We start from the raw sequence: 22,117 nt of genomic DNA on the forward strand, positions 1-22,117 counted from the left end.
TCGAGGAAGACCCCACCTGGAGGGCCCTTTGACTGTGTAAGACCCCCACCACAGTGGAGATGCTCCAAATAACCTCAAACCTTTTTAACCTCTTTGAGATTGCAGACAGGGAGGATTTTTGGGAAAACCACTTCATCTGCTCACACCATAGAGCCCTGATTTGTGCTGATTCTTGATGCTTCTTCTCCGAGACAATGAAATCAGACATTGATAGTGTATAGGGAGAAAAATGCGAGAAAAAATTCCTTTGCACATCCTTTATTAAAGACCCATCTGAGCCCCTTCCCTCCCCATTTGCCCCCTGGACTGGGGGATTTGAGGGCAGTAAAAATTGACAAGATTTCACAGCAGTTTTTTGGTGCAATCTCACTTCACTCTCCGTACATCTCTCAGGCTTGCAGCCACCCCAGCAGAATCAACAGCCTGAAATTAACAACAGCTTTGAAATTAACTTAAACTAAGCAGATAAAACACTCCAGTAATTTTATTGCAATTTGCCTCTGTTGAACACTGAAGAGCATCCAAAAGGCAAGAGGGCTCTTGCCTGGAGGGTGTCCAATGTATGCTCCTCCAGCAGCTGACCACAGTGTGCCACTTTCCTTTGGTTCCTCCACCCTCTGGACCTCCCAGGATCCCATAAGGATTTTTTTCAGGATTTTTTTCAGCTCTGAATTTTTGCAGCATCCCCAAGATTGCTCCTCTCTGAACATCACAAGCTGCCGGAGCTGCTGGAGTTCGCAGAGAACATCTGGGCGTTGCCTACCTTGGGTCAAAATCCTTGGAAGAAAAACCCATTTGGCCCAAAAGATGGAGTTTTAAAATGTTGGATTTTACTCAAAGCCCTCAGTTTAGCTGTGGCTGCAGGTGATTCCTCGGTGGAGGCAGCAGCTGCTCACACCAAGTCCCTGCTGGATCGTTTTCCACCAGATCCTTGCTCCACATCCAACTGGCTGCAAAGAGGATGAGAAAGTCTCCTGAAAACTCCTTGCAGAAGAGATTGTTCCTGTTGGGGGGATGGATGAAGAAACCAGATACCAAAGAAGCTTCGAGTCAAAGAAGAGGATCCTGAAGCTCTGCTGGATGGAGTGGCTGCTGTTGGAATTTCCGGATGCTGGAGAGGGATGCAGCAGTGCCTGTGGGCAAACAGCTCTTCCTGCCTAAGCTCAGCCAGGCTAAGCTGCCTGGTTTAGCCCAAATTCCAGGAAAACCATGTGGGAACCAAATGTCCATAGTATTTGGGGAATGGAAGGAAAGAGGGATTTTGATGCTAAGGTTTGCAGTGAGATGGGGTTGGAGTTTTGTCCTTCTGAGAGATGGAAGCAAAGACTAAATGAGATGTACAATCCCGAGAGAGGGGAGGAAACCCTGGCAGGTCCCATCTTCTGGAAGGTGACCATTGATGTTACAAATTCCCTTTAAAATTTTGGCAGGATTCAAACCCTGAGAGGCAAGAGGAGCTGCAGTGTGAGCCCCAAAGGCTGGTGACCACCCAACAAGGGGCTCCTGGGAGAGCCCAGGGGGAAGGAACATTCCCGGCCTTCTGGTTCCTCTTAATTCTGCACTGGGCAGAGAGAAAAAACCACGGGAGGTTTTTCCATGTTTCCAGGAGAGCAGGGCATAGCTCCTACTACACAGGGCACCACAAGGCTCTTCCCTTCCTCACCCTGGTGACAGTGCCACAGCCAGACCCCCACCCTGGGCACCTACACCATGGATCCAGCCTTTGCTCCCGACATCCCACCTGGGAATGAGGCAGGACAGTGCTTCTCTTGAGGGGTGAGCAGGGAAGGATGGAGTGCCCATCACAACAAGGGCTGCTGCAGAGGTGAAAAGGGTTGGTTCAAAGAAAAATCTCACTCCCAGACCAAAAGGAAAGGTTTCAGTATATTTTAATAGTAAAATGATTCTTATTTTTTCAAAGCAATGTCCCACCTGGATGAGTCTCAGCAGGATTTTTGCTTCCCGGTCCTGCTGTACCGGGGCAAAGCCTCGGAGGTTGTGGCTGTACCTGTGCGGAACAGTCCCCAAAAACTCACAGCGTGCTGCCAACACCACCAAACACCTCCCAGGCAACCACCACCACGGCACAGGACTCTGCTCAGGCTCTCGGGAGAAGAGCAGGAGTTAAAAATTAGCTTTTAATAACAGTCTGGGTTAAGATTTGGAGCAGGCTACAGAACAGAGGAGAGGCCAAGGTTTTATTTAGTAAAAAGGAGCAGAACACCTTACAGTGACTGACTGGGCAGGGAGGGGTGAGGTCAGAGCACAGCCCTCGCTGGGGTTGGGATTGGGACGGGGAAGACGACGGGGTGACTGTAGGGAAAGCAGCTTCAGACTCGAACTCTGGCTCCAACAGAATGGATTCAGAAAAATATTGCATGAAAAGCCTCAGGATTTTCGTTCTTTCATAGATGTATATTTACCAGTTTTCACAAAGACTGCAGGAATACGATTATAAACAATAAATTAGGACTTCATGTTGCTATCATTTGGCATAACACAATCAGGCAATTTTTCCTTTTTTTTAAATATAAGGCAACACAAGCCAACACATAATTTAATCCGTCTTTAGTCAAATTGCTTAACTTTGCTCAGGAGTTACCACTAAAGAACGGGTTATAGTACACTTAAAAGAATTTAAATAATGACATAAGTGTACTAACTTACGCAAGGAGTCAGAAACGTACTCTGCTAAGCTTTGAAACCTAAATATTTGTTACAGCCCAGGACTACACATTCTAAATTAAAAAAATACAAATAAATGTTTTCTAATTTTCCCATTTACGAAAAACTTTTAAGAATCTCTAGCCAACTATGACGTCACTTCAAAACTTTTTTTTTTAATTTTTTTTTTTTAAATTTTGTATGATGTCTTTAAGATTTTTTTAAACCATGCTCATTAAGGAAAGTTCAAGGAGCAAATACTTAAGGCTTTGTTTTTCCAAGGGCTGTGAGGGAGGCCAGTGGATGGCAGAGGCCAGTGGGTTCACCCATACACAATGCTACTCAAACCCACACTACCAGGCGACATTCATACAGAAATATTACACTTAAAAGTTACAGTGTAGAGCAATATTTTTTTAGCCAGTGTACATAGAAAGAATCAATGCATTTATTTTTTTAAACTTTTTCTTGCTTTTTTTTTTTTTTTTAATTTCCAAACTTGATTGTGATCATTATGTTCAAGTATTAGTCTCGTTAACAGAGATGAGGAATTTTCTACTTACAATAAATTCGGCTGTTAGAAAGGAAAGGGATGTTTTGGTACACAGAGGAGAACAAGATGCTGAGGTTACCCAGTAGTTAGTGTCCTACAGTCACTGACTCAACTGGCTGCTGGAAGTGACATGGGGAAGGACAGAAGGAGTTAGGCACCGAGACCCTGGGAAAAAGGGATGTTATAAACAGCTTCACTAATTCCCAGGGAGAAGAATTGTTCCATTAAATCCGGGGTGTTTTGATGGAGAGGAACAGGGGACTGTCAATCCCACAGTGGCTTGTGAGAGGAGCTTTGATTCAGACCAACTGCCTCCCATCCCACAGCGGGACCGCGCTCGCTGCACCGGGGATGGGCTGAGCTACATCTCCTCACCCTGACAGTAATTCCAGCTTCCAGAGAAGTGGCTGAACCCTTTTTGGAGTTGTCAGTGGGTCTGGATTCCCTTCACACAAGGCTGGCCAGACTCCTAGCAGCGAGGGATTCAGACAACATGAGCTTTGAGGCTGCTGGAAGAGCAGTGGGGAGGGGGAACACGAAGAAAGGCAGCTCCACGTGGCTGCCTTCATCCCAAACCTGCTGTTCCCCCTCCTCATACCCTGTCCAGAAAACAGAAAGTGTCAGAAAAATCTGCCAGAGACTTTTGACTTTGGATAAAGTCTAAATGATAAAGGTGGGCAAGAAACAGCTGAAAAGCTTCTCCCTCTATTAAAGCCTAAATACATACCCCTAGCTGGCTCTTTTCAAACGTAGGCTCTTTTTCAATTACACAGGCCTCTAGACAGTGCAAATGGTCAATGTTTAATGCATTAATGAAATGGCTTTTGAGTTGAGAACAAGCCCTACTCCCTGACAAAATTCTGTTGCTCTTAATCTCGTGAGGAAATTGAGATGGAAATGGAAGCAGCTACACTACCTCGCTCTCGCTGGAGCACAGATGCGCCTCCAAAACCCTGCAGCAACTCAACCTCAGTCCAGCAAGGAGCTGCTCAGCAGAAGGCAAAAAAAAAAAAAAAAGCTGCACAAAGGGGAACTCTGCGGTGAGGAAACAGCTGTGGCGTGAAGTAGTGTAATGAAATTCTTTGACACAAAAGGCATGTTAAATATTTGATGCATAAAGGAGAGAGATAACATGTAAGCAAAGCTCTTTAAATATACAGTATGTCTTCTTCCAATGGGTACTATAATGATCACACAAGTTTGCAAGTTAAAAATGCCTTGCTTATTAATTAAAATTAAGACTAAAACCTATAATTTTTTTTTTTTTTTGTCTGTGAAAGTGACTGCAGCCTATCTATACCCTGGGTGTTGAATATGAAGATTTCGACTATCGGTTGGTTCAGGTGCTCGGTTCATGGGAGGCCGATGGACTTTCCCCAGCACGGCCATGCTCTGGTCTCGGAAGCAGGACTGCTGGAAGTCCCCACTTAGGTAATCCATGGTCTGCATCACATTATTCTGGCTGGATGGGCCAGCTCCAGCTCTGTAATGAGTTCCTCCTGCACAATCCAGCGTCGCTCCTGCTGGCTGTCCCCCATGGAAAGGCATGGTGAGGTCCTGGGACCCAGAGCTGTCACTGTTGGGCGTGGGCAGAATGTTATTCCAGAGGGGCTGGAAATAGTGCCCATTGGTATATGGCAAAGGTCCCTGCAACCCGTTCACAGGCGGAGAAGGCGTAGGCTTCTCGATGGGGGGCTTCAAGCTGAAGGACTGGCCCATGCACAGTTCTTGAGGGTAGTTGGAAGTTTTGCCAGGGAAACTCTGCCCTGCAATCTCTCTCTGAGGGTGCTTCCCTGCGAGTCCAGCAGGCCCAGCAGCATCCCCACACATTTGCTGCAGATGTGCAAGCTGGTGCTGGTTCCACGCAACCGATTTGATTTCGTTCTGGTAGGCGGGTGGCACCCTGTTAATATTGACCATGGGCACATTAACAGAGGCAGGAGGAATAGCAGCAGCAGCATGGTCGACAGGGTTTACTACACAGGAAGGCATGGGTGTAGGGACATTGTGAGTAGATACCCTGGTACTTGCATTGATAAGCAGGTTGCGACTTATAGGGCTGGGGTTTGCAATCTGTCCCTCACACACTGAGGTAGTGCTAATGCCAGCTCTGGCCTGGCAGAACTGGTTAATCTGGTGCACAATGCTGCTCAGGTCCGGTGGCTGGTTCTGCTGCAGGGTGGCAGCCATAGAGAGGGGAATGGTTGAGGTAGACACGGTCACATTCGGCGGCGCGTCTGCATCCGGCATCTTTCTGCCTCCATGTAAACCCGGCTGCAGCAGCGGATTCGGGGGGTGCTGCAGGGTCTGGTGTGCCATGGTCTGAGGGTGCTGCAAGCCCTGCGGCTGCTGCATGTTCTGCGGGTGCGGCAGCGCCTGCGGGATCCCCTGAGGGTGCGGTAAGCTGGGTGGCTGTGGAATACCCTGAGGGTGCTGCGGGATGCTCTGGGGGTGCGGCAAAGTCTGTGCATGCTGGAGAGCCTGCTGGCGAGCGAGCGCCTGCGGGTGGGATAAAGTGCTTGGTGCAACGTACGGCGTGGAGGGGGGGTTCATCATCGCCTCCGGCAGCAGGCGCGCGCGCGTCCCGTCAAAGTCCTTGATGATTCCTTTCGCTGGGGATTTGACTATGGCCAGCAGGCCCGTTTTCGTGGTGGCCTGAGACGGGTAGGGGCTGTACCTCTGGCCCGAAGTATCGAGTCCGTTCACAGTACGGCGTATGTGTTTCCTCTGGGGAACCTTGACGCTGTTCGGGAAGATTTTTATAGTCAGTGGATTGTTGGCGACCTTCTTAGCATAAGCATCCAATTCTGCTGGGGTAGGATACTGTGCAGATCTCATTTTCTGTGTAGTGTCCCCTGCGGAGAAAAGAAATTGGTCAGTTCTGGTAAGCAAGGGATCAAACCCAGGGCAAGACAGTCACATAACAAGGGTAGAAAATCTCCAAGGATTCAAGAGGCAAGGAAACTTCACCCTGCCAGACCAGCGGGTCATGTAGCAGATGCCTCATTCCCTTTATTACCTGGTGACCAGCACAAGCCCTAGTTCAGCTTAAGGCAAGACCTGCCCAGGGGAGCAAAACAAAACCATGTTCTCATCAGAGTATGTTTGCAGTTGGACAAAAACAGGTAACGTGTTATAAACATCAGATTGTCTCCAGCTGAAATATTCCTCACAGCTTGCAGTGGTGGGCTGGTTTTTATTCTCTTAATTTAAGCTGCCTCCCCCTCGCTCTTCAAACCATTCACAGTATTTTTACCATGGAATTCAAAATCAGAAAGATATGAATTAAACATGAAGCCCCTGTGAATCCTGAGGTGGAAACCATACTGTGGCGGGCTGACCCTGGCTGGGCACCAGGTGCCCCCAAAGCTGCTCTGTCACTCCTTTCCTCAGCTGGGCATGGAAGAAGAAACACAGGGTCAAAATAAGGAAGGGGAGATATCACTCACCAACTACTGTCATGGGCAAAACAGACTTGGGGAAATTAGGTTAATTTATTACCAATACGATCAGAGTAGGGTAATGAGAAATAAAAACCTTTTCCTTCCACCCCTCCCTTCTTCCTGGGCTCAGCTTCACTCCTGACTTTCTCCACCTCCACAGCACAGGGAGATGGACACAGCTGCCTGACCATGGTCTTCCCCATGAGCTGCATGGGAATCTCTGCTCCAGTGCCTGGAGCACCTTCTCCCCCTCCTTCTGCAGTGCCCTGGGGGTCTGCGCAGAGCTGTTCCTCTCATGTATTCTCACTCCTCTCTCCAGCTGCAGTCGTGCAGGTTTTCCCTCCTTCTTAAAGCTGTTGTTCCAGCGGTGTGTCCAACCTGGAGCCAGCTGGCACTGGCTTCATCAGACATGGGGGAAGTTTCTAAGCAGCTCCTGCATCCCCCAACTACCAAACCCTTGCCCTGCAAACCCCATACACATCAAAGCTTCAGCTCAAGCCTCCATTTACACCCCACTCCTTTCCTAGGTGCTGACATCTGAAAGCACTGAGCGTCTTTCTGTGCATTAGGAAGCTCTTGTCAGCCCAAACTCAGCAAATGGAAGGAGGCTGATTATTTTATGGCCTGCAATTATTTCTTCAGCTGGCTTTTCAAGGTGGCACCTTGCTAAGGACAACATCCCCACATCACATGGCAAAATGATGTGATTACCTCACAGGATTAAAAACATGCTACTCCCCAGACAGAGACAAAAGCCTTCTGGAGACAGAGGTGTGGTTTCACTTCCTCTGATTTACCAGATACCTACCTGGCTCACAAGCTCCAACTGCTTCTGCAAAGAACTTCAGAAATCTAGGGAAATGCATGTGTGTCTCTTGCCATAATCGCATTCCAAGCAGAGAGTTGGGCTGTTTCCCACCACAGCTCTTCTGCCTAACTCCTATGGGACTCCTGCTGATTTTATAATCTTCAAATAATGGCTTGCAGCTTTGACAATCCAATTTAGCTTTTGCTTGATTTTCCCTCCCTCTTACCTTGCAAGCATTTCACTGGAAAAAAATGTCCCTCCTTTTTCCTAAAATTTTCAGCATCCCTGTGCTATTTGCTGTGCTGAGAGAACAGGGAATGTGGCAGCCACCCAAGAATACCCCAGCCCCATATCTGGCCCTCTCACCCAAGGAAATTTAATGCTCCAGCAAAGAGCTTTCTGCTCCCAGGCTAACAGCCCTTCCTCTTGAAAATCCACCTCTGATTCTTTCAAGCAAATTGTCTCCAAAAGATGAGTACCAGCCACTTCTCTCTTTGCATCCTGCAGCTTCCTGTTGTCACAGGTGAGGGAGAGCAGCTGTGCTCTAAGAGCTCTCACTTTCAGAAAAGAAAGGTCAGAAAATGGAAAATAGAATGGATACCAAAAGAAAGGTTAATTATGGAAGTATTAAAAATATTTTTTGTGAAATGCTTTACGAGCAGTTTGCCTCCCATCTCTAGCACAGCTCGTACCACGGCGCCAGTTATACCTGCACTCCCTGTGCTGTCCAGACACTGGCACATATCATCCCTTTCTCTTAATCAAAGGAAATATTAACCCAAACGTCTCTCTGTGCACATCCCTGTACCTGTCTCTGCAGGCAGGTGGTTTATGTCTGCCCTTTTGAGCGGGCTGCTGTGCTCTTAACAGAGAGGAAAGCCTGCAAATGGCATTTGCCAGTACTACCTTGCCTCAAAAGCCAAGGCCTTTGTGAACTCCCAACCTTTATTTTTAGCATTGCCCACGCTCATTAAGGTCTGTTTCTTCCAAGACATGACCCTGGCAACCCCCCATGAACCAGAGAAGAACCAAAGGACAAAGGACACCATATCTGTCTGTGTTATGGTTTATGTTATGCTTGCAGACACTGTCACATTCTATTTTCAGATGAAAAATTAAGGAAGTAAAGGAGATACTTTAAGACACCTTTGCCATCAAAATTTCCCAGCCTGGTTTACATTTCTATAGGCAAACCAGCAAATTAAACACTGAATAGACACACTGAGTATTCTTTTATCCAATCATCTGATTTTCTGTCACACAGAAGTTTCAGGAAGCAGCTAAAACATGGATGTTTGAACAGGCTGCAGCCATCAGTCAGTCAGACACACCTCTACTCCCAAACCTGGAAGAACTCCTTCCTCTGAGAGAAAATAACCCCCCAGTTAAACTTAAATGACACCCCAGCATCAAGTCTGGCATCCTACCAAAGGCAAACCACCTCTTAAATCCCTTGGATGGGATCTCCTGAACCCAACCACATTCCAAACAGCACCTGGTTTATGTACAGGTAAGATGATGCTCCCTTTACTCCAGGCTAACTCAGCCATGTTACTCAGGCCTGAAGGTGATGTGTATCTGAGTGCCCCAAAGTGCTTTGCTAGTAGTTCCATAGGCAAGACTCCATGACTGCAGTAATTAAGGCAGTAAAATATTAGAAGAAAGGCATTACACAGTGAGCAAGAATCTGAAAATCCCATACAAATACCCTACAAACCAATAAAGAACAATTAGTTCTGGTAACTAAGCGAATGGAAAACATGCTAGAATACTCTGAAAGAAAATGCTGGTATTGGAATATCATCATTTGTGTGCAAGAGCAAGAATTCCAGATCAGGCCATAATAAAATGATGAGGCAACAGCAGAGGAAGAAGCTTCATTAGGAAAACAATGGGATGAGCTCCAGGAAGCTCCCTAATGGTGAATGCAAGGCACAATACTTTTATTGAAAAGTAATTATTTCATGTTTATTATAAGGCAAAGCTGTGCATGTGAGCAATTACCCCAATGAACTGGTGAGCTGCAAGTTCACAACTCCTGCTAATCCCGTGGCAACCGATTCCTCTGGTCACACTCCTGGTCTCACCACTGGAGCTATTTTTGTCATGGAATGAGACAGATTTCCCTGCCTCACCTCAGCACTAATGGAACATCTTTTAGAGTGCATTTCACATTAAGACTTTAAAAACCCCTGCTTTTAAAAGCTGCCTATGGTTAAATTTTCATTATCATTAAACAAAATATAAACAGGCCTTCAGGATTGCTACCCTAATGAGAGCTCCTGCACTGTGACAAGCCAAGACCAGCTGTGTCCACCTTCTGCATAAACCCCTCAATTTTAGCAGTTTCTCTAAAGGCTTTACAGAAAGAACCCTCCCAAAAAGACTCAGTTTAGCTGATGATCCCATATTCAGTCCAATCTCCTCTTCTCTGATGTCCCCTCCTAACAAAATACTTCCTAAGAAGCACCTTTCACTTGATTTTGCACCATTGTCACAGAAAAATTACCTTTTTTCTCCCCAGAAGGTTTGGCACTGCTGTTATGCCCAACAGCAGCTGCAGACACAACCTGAACAATCTTACCTCAAATATCCCAGTTGACCAGTCAGGTTTACACTGGAATCACTGGGAGGAAGGAGAGAATATCAATACTGGCCCAGTGAGAAATCCCCTGTGTTGAAAAGGAATTCCAGGATTAGCCTGAACTCAGGCTGGAATTCAACAAAAAATACTGAAATTGGAAGTCTTTTAGTCATCAGTTTCTAAAGGAAAAAATATGTGCATGTTAATCTACCAAACTACTACTGCATGGACCACTTGTAAGAACAAGCCCCTTATTAGAGAGTGAATATGGAAAAAAAAGGTAATTGAGCTAATATGGATTTTTAAGCACTAATAAAAAGTCTGATCCAGAAAACTACACTTAAAAATTATTAATACAAACACTGTAAGTCTGAAGAAAGGCAATCCTGTGGAATTCTGTACCTTTTATAAAAGCAACAGCACTATTATTACAGCCTGCCTCCACCCCCCATCAAAAGTCTCAAGTCACTGTTCATTAAAAAATGCTCATTAACTCAGCTCTGCCCTGGCCAGGGGCTGGGCTACTCATGCATCTCCAGCAGAAGAGAAATACACCAATTAATTGTGCCCACATCTACAGCGAGGTCTGTACCAGCAGCCTCATCTTCCAGAAAAACAGAACAAACCCAACAGCTGAGCATTACCACTGCCAGCCCGTGCCTGCCAGCTACTTTATGTCCTAAATTCTTTGAAATGCAGTTCCCAAAGCTCTTCACTGAGCAGGACACAGCAATGCTTTCAGCACATGGATCTGCAAATCTCCAAGAAACAGCATCAGGTACCGTCAGGTGAGGAAAACTGCCCAACATACCAGCATGTTGCCTTGTAAAGCTGTAATTAGCAAATAACTGATTTATGCACAGCTGCCCTCACATGAACCTCAACATTCTGCTTTCAGAACTAAGCTCTGACAAAGAAATCTCACGCAATGCACAGACCTGGGCACACCCTCACCCCACAGGCTGTCAGCAATGCTCACACTGGAAACAGAAACAAGAAAGGAGGGGGTGCCCAGTCTGATGCCATCACCAGTCCTTTGGTGAATGAAGATTTTTATTGTTGCTGAGTGATATTACAATTACCAAGCCCATGGAGTCAGCAGAAATGCTGTGGGGGAGCTCAGGTGTGGATGTGAACCGTGTCAGTCACTTCTGGCAGGAGCACGACCATGAGCAGGTCACTCTTAAGTGCAAAATTATCTTCCCTGTTTATTTTCTGTAGCATCACAAGCCTCACTGTATGAACAGTTTAGCTACAAGTGGACTGTAAATCACTTGGGTTTAAAAAGCAATGAGTGCATCAGCAAACTGAGATCTCTCAATGCACATTTTGAACACAAGAGACAGGTCACAGCCCTAAGAACCAAGTACACAGACCTTACACAGAAATCTTGCCATTTCTGAAATTTCAGCTGAACAATCAGTGTGCTACTTCAGTGATAAAGAGGAGAGACAGAGTTAAAAAAAACCTCAAGTCAGTAAACTTACATTCCCAAGCACAAGTTGTTCTTAAAAATACCAGTACAACTATGAAGAAAAAATGACTGAAGTTATCAAAAAAGAATTATCAGAGCACTCTGCAGACATATTTTCAGAGGCACCAAAGAGACATCAGAAAGAAGACGGAAACTTTGAACTTTAGTAATTTGGGCTAGCTCACTAATATTTGCAGTATGAGCCCCAGGTATGTAGAGCAAGAGCTGCTGACCTCAAAAGGTTTGCATTAGTCTGATCTAACTTTTATTGGTGTCTACGAGTAATTGCACGAAGGGAAGCGAAAAAGACTGAGGAAAAAGTTGTGCTGAGAAGCAAATCAGCTGGCACACTTTTAGCACAAAACCTTTTCAGCAGAGAGGCACGAATCTCACAGGAACCTCACTTGCTGCATCCTGCTGTGATTAAAATTAACCTTTGCAGAGCCAGGAACAGAGGAGCTGCACACATGTGAACCTCTACAGCCATTTCTCAGAGCCTTTATTGACAGATGCCTTGAAGGCATAACAAAAGAAAGACTCTACATTAAACAGTTTTCCCACTGTATCCTAAATGTTTATGTCACAGCGGTACCAGAGCCAGATTTAACAGTTAACCACATCCTGCAGACAAAACATCACTCACATTTCTGAAGTCCAGTGTTCATCTGCGTGTAAGAAAGAAGCTGAAAGGAGAGGTCGCCTGGTCCTGGCAGACAGGCCAGCATGGCAGACAGGCACTAACACAACATGGGGCATTCACTCCTCTGCACACTGCAACAACAGAGAGACAATTCAAAGTTATAATACAAGGAGGAACAGAGAAAAGAAAGTGGCAAAGAGCCATCCCTGGGTGAAGGCCTGACCAAGCACAGATGCGCAACCGCTGCTCCAGTCCTGACTGCATCTCCTAACGGCAACGGAAATACTTCAAGAACTGGGTCATCTGCAGGGTTAAAACCAAAATAGCTGCCTCTCTCTCCTCTGCTGCTTGACACACAGAGAAAAATCCATAGCTCTGTCCTCACATTTCAAAGGTGGTTGTTATGAATGGTAAAGAAACCACCATCACTCATTTCGCTATGTTGAAATGCACTGGTATCCACCAAGGCAACTTCTCTGGAGAAACCCTGTCAGCTGCTCTTTTGCACTTAACAAAAAGGCATGGCATGCATAAATTGAAGGCAAAGTATGCAGCACTCTGCCTTGTGGCAAGATTAAGCTGCATGCTACAGCTTGTAATTTCTGTGGTCCATTAGGCTGAAAGATGAATGGCTACAACTTCCTTCATTTCAGCAGTGACTTGCTAACCTGAGCTGCTGTGGGGCAGGTAACAGCAAGACATGCACAAAGGGGCTGCAGAGGTGCCACCATCCTCTTCTGTTTGGTCCAGCATTTAAGAAATCAAACCTCGAAATGGAGCACTAAAGCTCTTTGTATATAAACATGGCACAACTCCCCTCAAATCCCACCACTGCTGTGCAAAAGGAATACCAGCAACAAGGTTAACTGGGGCTCAAAGTGTCCAATGTTACTAGAATTATAGAGATTTAAGCTGGAACAAGATTTCTAGAGGCCATCTGGTCCAAGCCCCTGCTCAAATCCTCCTGGCTGCAGCACTTTAGAAAGTTCTGGGAAACAGGGTGACAGAAGCAAGCTGGAGAAATCAGTAGATTTTTTTTCTCCTTGTCCAGATGTCCACAAGCTTCAGTGCTGCTATACAGAGCAAAACACCTAAGGAGCAGCTAGAAAGGCTTTTATATGACCTCCAAAACATGGGAAGAGTTGAAGGATTCAAGACTTGTAAGCTGATTTAATTTTAGTCATTGTTTCACAAACCCCAATTAAAACAACTGAGAAGGAATTCAAAGATTAAAAGGGGAGAAAGCTCGAGCCCAGACATGAGAAGCCACATCTGCCAAAACCTCTAAGAGGCCACTTCTGAAAGAGTCTCACTGCTGAGATGGCACAATGCGATGACAGCGATGTGACACTGTCAGCACGGCCACCTTCATGCTCCAGAAACCTCCAACAGCAGATTTCTGCAGAGACCTTTGAAAGACTCGAATGCAAAACCTCACCTCAGACCACCAGCACAGGTCAGACTGCCCACGGAAGGCTGGCACCAACGGAGTGAACAGCGTGGACTCGAAGCCTTCCTGCAGCACAGCAATTACTCACTGTGTACAGCTCATTAGCTCCATGTTTATGCATCTCCTCAGCTCAACACGCAAAGGTTGATTAAACCAACGGCCAAGAAATCTCATACAAATATTAATTTATGAGAGCTTCTGCATCTTCTCTGAGCGAGAGCTGCCCAAAGCTGACCGAGTGTGGCTGAGTGAGACTGCTGGGTGCTACTGTGACTAACAAAAACAGTTTTGGGCACTGAATGTCAGTCTGACAATCCAGGCTGTTGCCCATTCACCCTTCCCACGCAGAGTAACAGACCTGGTGCCGTGAGAAACACACACAGCACCTCACCAAGGTGCAGGGCTGACAGCACAACCACCAACAGAGCACATTTGTATCATCCTCCACTTAAATCCTAGGAGACAGCAACAATCTGCACTGTTCAAAGTCCAAGATATGTAAAACCTGGAAAAATAAATCTAAACCTGGATTTTCTTCTGATTCTCTGAAGGAGATGGAATTCTTGGAGTCTTTCAGAAATGATGACTGAAGACCTGTCACATCCACAACATCAAGGAATTGCTTGAGGAACTGAAAAGTTGCTCAGCCTTTAGAGATGAGATTCAGTCGTGACTGTGGGTACACAACATTCAGTGAAACTTTGCAAACAGCCTGTGGGCAGCAGTTCCTCATCCCAAATCATGCCCAGCAAGACCAAAAAGATAAAACAAGAATCCAGCTCCTTTTAATCAGAAGACAAAACCACTGTGAGTTGTCAGAGCTTTACCTGAGTAAGCAACAGAAACACCCACAGTCAGCAAGAAAAAAATAATAATTGTATTTTCCTTTTTTCCTCATTTCATCAACTTCAGAAAGCTGGCACAAACAAGACCTATTTCTCAGTGAAAAGCAGACAAACAAAATTAAGAGCCTTCACTGTAGACAGAAAAACAGATCACACTATTGCCATATTCATCTGAGCATCCACCTTTTACTCCAATAACGTTTGACACCAACCAAGGATTCACTTCCCATCCCTGCAGGCCCAAAGGAGGTTGGTGTCTAAAACATTATTTAATTGATGGCAAGTTTGTGTGCAGCCCTGGAAGAGCACAGCCGTGCTCTGACTGAGGGAGCAGCATTTCTGGCAGCAGGATGAGGGGAGGGTTTGCTCACCTGCTCCATCATTAACGCTCATTAGAGCCTGAACTCTCAGAAAGCCTCTTGCTGAAGTGCCCCAGCGAGGTGCACACAGCAATAAACAGGATAATGGCACATTAGGAGAGAGAACAAGTGATTAGGAGTGGTCACAGCATTCACCTCGGAATAGCCAGGCTCCTGCTACATGACAGCAGTGCTTCCTTGAAGGTCAAAACATGTATTTACAGAAGCTTTAGCTCCAGTATGGAGAGCAATGTTTTAGAGAGAGCTATAAAGGCAAGTTGTTCCCGCAGGCAGATAATCGTTTTAGGTAATGCCAAAGGTTCATAAAAGACTGGGGTGGCAATAATAATTTTAAAGGAAATACTGGACTTAGAAGAAATTATTTGAAGTGGAAGCCTAAAATCGCTCTTTTAGCTTGATTTGCAGTAAACAAATTGGTGACATCTAGGTCACTGCTGAGCATTAGAAAAAGAAATTCAGACTTGTATAGAAGTGCTAACCATAACTCCATAGCTGAATTTCTTATTATAATTAAAATCCTGCTTCAGTTTTTCTTCTCTATGAAATCAATACTGGTTTTCATAATCAAGATCTCAGTATTTGAAAATAAATGCATTTGAAATATCTTGACAAGCACCCCATTTATTTTTTCTAGTTAGAAATTAATTAACATTTATTCCCTTTGAGATACTCAGCACCTGACTACTACTTTCTGACCTGACTCTTCCCCAGCATGAGCTGGCATGGACAACTCCAGCTCACCACCAGCTGAACTGAAATCCCTGGCATGGGCTGTATTTGGGATTGAGGTGAGCACTACTGGCTGTCTCAGGATTGGCAGCATCAGCCCCTCCTGCTTGGGTTTATTCCTTCTAATTAGTCCAGAGCAGGAGAGGAACTGAACTTGGCATATCAGGACTTTTCACCAGCAGATCTGGCTCCAGCGTGGCGACTTGTGTGGGCACCAGCACCCTGCAAAGCTCCAACCTCTCCAAGAATGAATGCTGTGCTACTGGGGGAACTGGAATGGAGAGGGTTTTGCACTGTACCAGGGTCAGTCACGCTGTCATCTAAACCAGTCAGCTGCAAACTGGAGAGTGATCTCGCCAGTAGGCTGTGGCACCCAGCCATGGAGGGCTGTGAACCATGAAAACTTCAGTTTTTAAAATGCATTTTAAACAGTTTCTGTACACTGGCAAACGCAGCACAACGAGCTCTGTCTTGAAAAAATATATATAAAAAAAGATAAAGCATATCTCTAGAGGAAAACAATCATTAGACTGGAATAAATAAATAAATACCCCTCTTTGAAGTGATTTTAATCTAATCTGGCTGCGGGATATAATCTTAACAGCACACGTACTGCAGGATGCTCCACAAAATAGCAGGTTTAGACATGTGAACAGATTTTTTTTCTCCCAAGATTTATTAATAATTAAATCAAAGCATGTTAAGCTTAAGAGGGATTTGCAGTTCTTGGGATCTGGGGGTAATTGGCACATCTTCACAATGACTATTACCTTCAGCCTTACTTGCACATCAGGATGTTTTTTGGTTCAGGCAGCACACTGTCCCCTGTCACCACAAGGCTCACCAGGATGGAAGAACCCACTGCCCAGGGACACCCCTGCAGAGCTAGGAACCAGCTCCAGTAGAAGTTACCAAAATACTGCCTTTCTTGACTTAAAAATTTATCATTTTCTGAATTATATTCAACATTTAGTATTTATCACCTCTGTGCTTCTCAGACCAGGCGGTACTTTTACAACCTAGAGTAAAATCTAGATGTCAAGCAACTACTAGGAAATTTCTAACACAATTTTATCATCACATAAATGGACCACATATACAGTTATTGCCAAGTTTTTAGATACGCCAGCCTCTGAAGCTCCTGAGAGGCCTTACAGGGTGAGAACACAAAGGAAACAACTCCCCACAAACCACCTCTGGCCACTGAAACACGGGAAACTGAGCTGGTTTAGAGGAAAGCAAGCTGGTAAAGTCTAAAGTTAGGTTCCTGAAAGTAAACACACATGTTTGAAATTCCATGATTAACTGTAGGCTTGTTCACAAACCCCGAGGCCAGAAGGAAGCGGGAGCATCCACCCACACACAAAAGGAAAACCTCCAAACTATTCCAAGTTTCCAGCACCCTGGGGTCCCGAGAAAGCCTCTGTGTGAGGATTGTTAAAGGCTTGTGGCTGCTCTGCTTTGCTCCTCCTCTGCTCTTCAGTCACAAGGTAGTTCCATGAAGTTCCATATCCACCGTGGAGCTCCAGAGCCATCGGCGGGATTTACGGCAACCCCCCGAGCGCACGCAGCACATGCCAAGTTCAGAACACATCAATGCTGCAGGCAACAACAAAAACTAACCCGGGCTGTGAAGTTTCTTTGGTACAAATGTCTGCAAGAGCTTGCCAGGAAACGTAATTGAATCCAGGCCAATTTTCATGCTCTGAGGGAAACTCAGTGTCTCATTTACCCCCCGGCAGGCTGCTCAACACCAAGGAGAATAATTCCTTTTTCCTCTCCCAAAGTAACCTAAAATGTAGGGGTTTCAAAGACTTGTTCATGTCAACGGCAGACATTGAACCCTCCTGCCAACCTCAGCATTCAATACAACTCCTTCCAGGCAGCCATGCTTTGCTTGACAGTGTCTAGACCCATCCTGCAGGCTTCCTGCCTTTTTCCAGCTCTAAAACTGCCCTTTATTCTTGGGCACTTACCAGAATGGCCCTTTCCCAGGACTGCTGAAGAGCCAGAGATAAATCTTAGCGTTTCCTGGAAGAAAATTACCAAACTAGCACTGTATTCATCACTGGCTGGTATCACATCCTCTTAATGCTTTATAAATGGAAAACTGCAAAACAGTGGGCAGAGAAGTTGCCCTCTGAAATGGCAATAAATCACAATAGCATCGAGTGGACTTGGGGATAAATAAATAGGAAACTGAACAACAGAAAGTCGCCTTTTGTAGCACAGGGAGTGCACTGTCAGCACAGGACCTTTGGCTTTCTGCAATCAGGTGGACCTTTTGTGGAGCCCTCACAACAGTTTCGATCAAAATCAATTTTTGCTTCTTGCCATTTAATTAACTATGATTTTGCTTGTAAACCACGTCACCTTTTAGGCTGACCTCCATTTATAATGTTACTCAGGCAATAAAATTAGTTTGCTGGGGAAGGCAGGGAGAATTTAAATGCACAGCTCTGCTCCTCTCTCCGAGCTGGGATGGCAATGCCCAGCAGGGAAGAAAAGGAAGCAGCTTTGGGATAACAGCACTTAAATGGAATATTGCTCATATCACACTCATGCCCAAGGGCTACTACTGAAGGCTTCTAGGTGAGCAATTTGGAACAGGATGCAGTGCACTAAAAAAAGCCAAGGAGGCGGCTCTCAGCTTCAGGTATTGCCACGTGTGACATCAGCTCCATCAAATTCACTCCTCGGATAAAGCAGCAGCCAGCTCAAGGTTATGATCTTTGAGTTTAAAAAGCCTTTTTTTAGGTCTGTCCCAAGAGATTATTTTAAAACACAATACTACGCATCTGCCAAGGAGTAGAACAGTTGGCTTTAATTGTAAGACGGATTTTTACATAGCTTCTGACCTTTCATCTAATTGAGGCCTGAAGAAGAAAAAAAAGAGGAAAAGCTATACGTCACTTCAAGTTATTAAAATCCATCAAGCTCAGACTTTAGCCTTGGGATAACCACAGCCAAAAAATTGACTTGCAAGTAATTATCACTGCTATCTGCAATAAAAGTTAATTGGACATAATTGAACTAAAGCCCTAATCTGAATGAAGCTGTTGCTGGCAAGAAGCCTGCTCCTGCCTGCACTCTGCAAATGGAACTGCTAGCAGGAAAATGGACAAACACGAGGCTGCTTTACAATCTGCCCACTGCAAATCAGAGCAGTTCTGCAAACAGCTCGTTAGCTGGGCCAAGATAAAGCCATTATGAGGGCCTGTCCTCACCAAACACACCCTTCAACTACACCCAAACAGGGCGATGGCACAGAGTTTCAAAAAAAACAAGTTTCAGTTTTATAGACCTCTTAATTACAGGCACTGAAACACAAGATTCACGTCACTAGACGCCGGTTTTATCAGCCCCCGAACGCTGTCAATACCAGTACAAATAATGTACTTTTTGAGCACGTAAAGATACTGACTCAAAAGGTTTTCAGTGCTGATAATTTACCACCTTCATGCAGTTCAATAGCCTTTCCTGTTGTAGGACCAGCTTCTTTCATCTCTGCAGCAGAGCAGACAATTAGCTGCTTTCTGTGCTCAGCCCATGCAGGTGGCTGGGGGAAGGGAGCGCTCAACTCAATTCCTGCTGATTCGTCCATTTATATTTTGCATTTTTGTTAACTAACAGACCAGAAAGCGGTTGTCAAACCCCATGCTACTCCAGAACTTCTTTACAATTTTAATTATTAACACTCTGTCCTTCGCCAAAGCATATCAAAGCACTTAACAAACATTACTGAAGCCACATAACCACCCTGACACAGGCAAAAATTGCACACAACTCCTTTTACAGTTGGCTTCAGGTTTTTTGGCCCTATTTTTGTTAGAAAAATGGTCTCCTGATGATGGACTAGTCTATGACAGGAGAGATGGAGGGAAGTATCTGGCTCACCACAGGTTCCTGACATAATTTTGGATGAAGCATTTAATCACCTGATGCCATGGTCGCTCTTTGTTTAAAGGACAGCAGTGGGTGACCGTTTTCTACCACTGAAGACTGTGAAGACAAATGAAACTGCAAAGTATTTAACACCACCTTGACTCTTCACATCAGGCTTACAAGGTCACAGTCTGGGCAGTCTCCTGAGGACAAATGGGCACAGATCACCTTTCCCTGTCCTGAGCACCACTTGCTCACCCCTGCTCCTCTGCATCTTCACAGCTCAGAACAGAACTTCATAGATCAAGAAAGCTGCAACGAAAAACCAGTGACTTCAATTCCCTTTCATGACCCAAATCAGTGGCTTACTTTACTTTGCTCAAAGCCCTCACCTCTTTTTAGGAGTATTTTTAGATTTAACTCTGTATTCTGCAACGTGGCAGGAGCTGACAGACAACAGAGGTGTAAAGTAGGTCTTGCCAGGTGTTGCAAGCCACTCCTAAGGTGAAGGAAAGATGTAGAAAAGACAAGTCAGGACAACTGTAGGGCCTGGCCAAAGCTTCAAATGAGGATTTCTGGCTGTGCTTGAAACACAAATACTAGTGGCCAGTTGTGAGACAGATGAGATACTACTTTTACCATGGGAACATATGAAAGAAATAGGAAAATCGACCTGCCTGAAGTCAAAAGCTATTTGAATAACTTTGTATCTGCCTCCTCTCAATTTTCACTACACTAGAGCACTCTGACCTTTAATTAACTTTCTCCTTTTATATGGTAACTTTCAACTTCAGTTTTTTCATGCTGTACTGGTGGGAAACAGGGATGAAGACACAGCCTGGAATGTATCTTAGCTGTGTGTCCATGGGTGTATATGGCTCCATGAATATTTGGGGAGGGAGCAAAGGATGCTACAGTTGAACTACAGCAGCTAAGAGCACAGGCCAGCATTGTCATCAAAATAACTTGCCCTGGATATCAGGCTTACATTTTTATTTTCAAAATGCAAAACAGACTCCCTACCCACAGCTGTAACATTCACAAAAGATCTCATTTTCCTCAACAAGATACTGTCAGGCACAAACAAATATTTCTTCCTCCAAAGCACCCATTATCCTCAGGGCAAATTAAAACCAACTTCTTCCTGCATGCTCGAGCAGCATCTCCAACATCACAGCAGCTCTGAAATACAGAAAGACTTACAGAAACGAACGTGCCTGTTCTCATGTGAACACGAGGGAAAATTAAGGTTAGTTGAGATGACTTCCATCCAAAGGAAACCCAGAACAGCCCAGCCTCTACCAAACTACAGGATGCTGCTCACACATACCCCAGTGGAGGTACCATGCATTCCCACCAACAGACATTCTCCATCCTTTATGCAACTTCCTTCTGCCTTCAAGTGATAAGAAACCAAAATACACACTGACCCCTTTCCCATAGGGGACAGCCTGCAGTTATAACCTCAACATCCTCAGCAGGAACAGGGTTATGTGCAGCTTTCCTACGTGTTCCATGTGCGGGAGAAGCATGAGGCTATAATTCTGGGCTTTACTTCACCACACAGGACATGCAAGAACTGTGAGCTTCCTCATGCCACTCTTGGGCAGAATTCCTCCCTCTTGGCTTTCTTGCTTTGCCAGACCTGAAAAGGAAGTTTTTCTTAGGTACAGCAAACAGCTGCCTAGGCAAAGGGGAAAGGAAACATGAAACAGTTCCCTCTCCTGTGGCTGCTTCACAAAGATCACCATTTTCATTATCTCTTCTCACTCCACACTTACTCTGTAAAAGCCCTGAATTAAAGACTTAATCGTGACTTACAGAAATCCTTGTGGCTGCACATGACAGAAGGAAGACAGTCTTTCCTTCTAAAATATTGTTAGAAGTTACGGATTACGACAGTTCCTGGGTAGGAAAGCAGCTATCTTTCCCTGTTTATTCCAAGCTGATTATTTAAAAAAAAAATCAGAGCTAACTTTGAACAAATTTTACCTCTATTCAACAGATAAACAACACAGCAGACATTTGTTAGCTATTGAAAAATATGTTTTGAGTCCTGTTTTAAAAATAGATCCACTAGAAAATGAGAAATATTTGCAAATAAGATGAGGCAGAATTCATTATACTTCGTAACAAAAGAAAAACTGAACTTGTACATAAAGGAATAAAAATAGGAAATTACTCACTTTTGGACCAGGTGTGCTGGTGGTGCGTGAACATGGGCTCACGGGGAGGATGGATTTTGGTTTGCATTGGTCATGCATGTGAACCATTCTGACCTGTACAATCACACTGACAGTTTGGCTCAGTATTTCTCTCTCTGGACACTGAATTATGGTCCCACACGTGGTGAAATTTTAACAGTCCATTTACAAAACCAGCAGTGAAAAATACATTTTTAAGATCCAAAATTGGAGATCTCTGTCTGATTATGCACAGCGACAGAGCTTCCTGCTGGACCACAAACACATCAGCTCTTGGATACACATCTTATCATTTGTAAGGGCAAGATAAGACCTCCTTCTGTAGCTGGAGATACCGTGCAGCCAGCTGCAAAGATGAAAAGCATTTTAAGAACCTCAAACAGAAGCTGCAACACATGAACAAAACACCCACCAGCAGAAAAAGAGAAGCCATCAGGTGAATACCAAAGAGCTGGACG

The 22,117-nt window shown here is 44.9% G+C and overlaps 1 protein-coding gene across 3 annotated transcripts in view; it reads right to left on the reverse strand.

The window, feature by feature from the left end:
* Window positions 1-1,871: 1,871 nt before the first annotated feature.
* The window catches only part of FAM222B (family with sequence similarity 222 member B), a 36,311-nt gene continuing 16,065 nt past the window's right edge, over window positions 1,872-22,117 (reverse strand). For 2 of the 3 annotated variants that reach the window (XM_053961400.1, XM_053961399.1), the window contains exon 2: window positions 1,872-6,072. In XM_053961400.1, coding sequence (XP_053817375.1) covers window positions 4,508-6,055 — 1,548 coding nt within the window. In that variant the 5' untranslated portion in view covers window positions 6,056-6,072 and the 3' untranslated portion in view covers window positions 1,872-4,507. Of the gene's footprint in view, window positions 6,073-12,169; window positions 12,298-22,117 lie in introns of all 3 variants that reach the window. The other variant, XM_053961398.1, reaches the window with a different exon arrangement.

Source organism: Vidua chalybeata, chromosome 20 (assembly GCF_026979565.1).
Source record: "Vidua chalybeata isolate OUT-0048 chromosome 20, bVidCha1 merged haplotype, whole genome shotgun sequence".
NCBI classification, from domain to species: domain Eukaryota; kingdom Metazoa; phylum Chordata; class Aves; order Passeriformes; family Viduidae; genus Vidua; species Vidua chalybeata.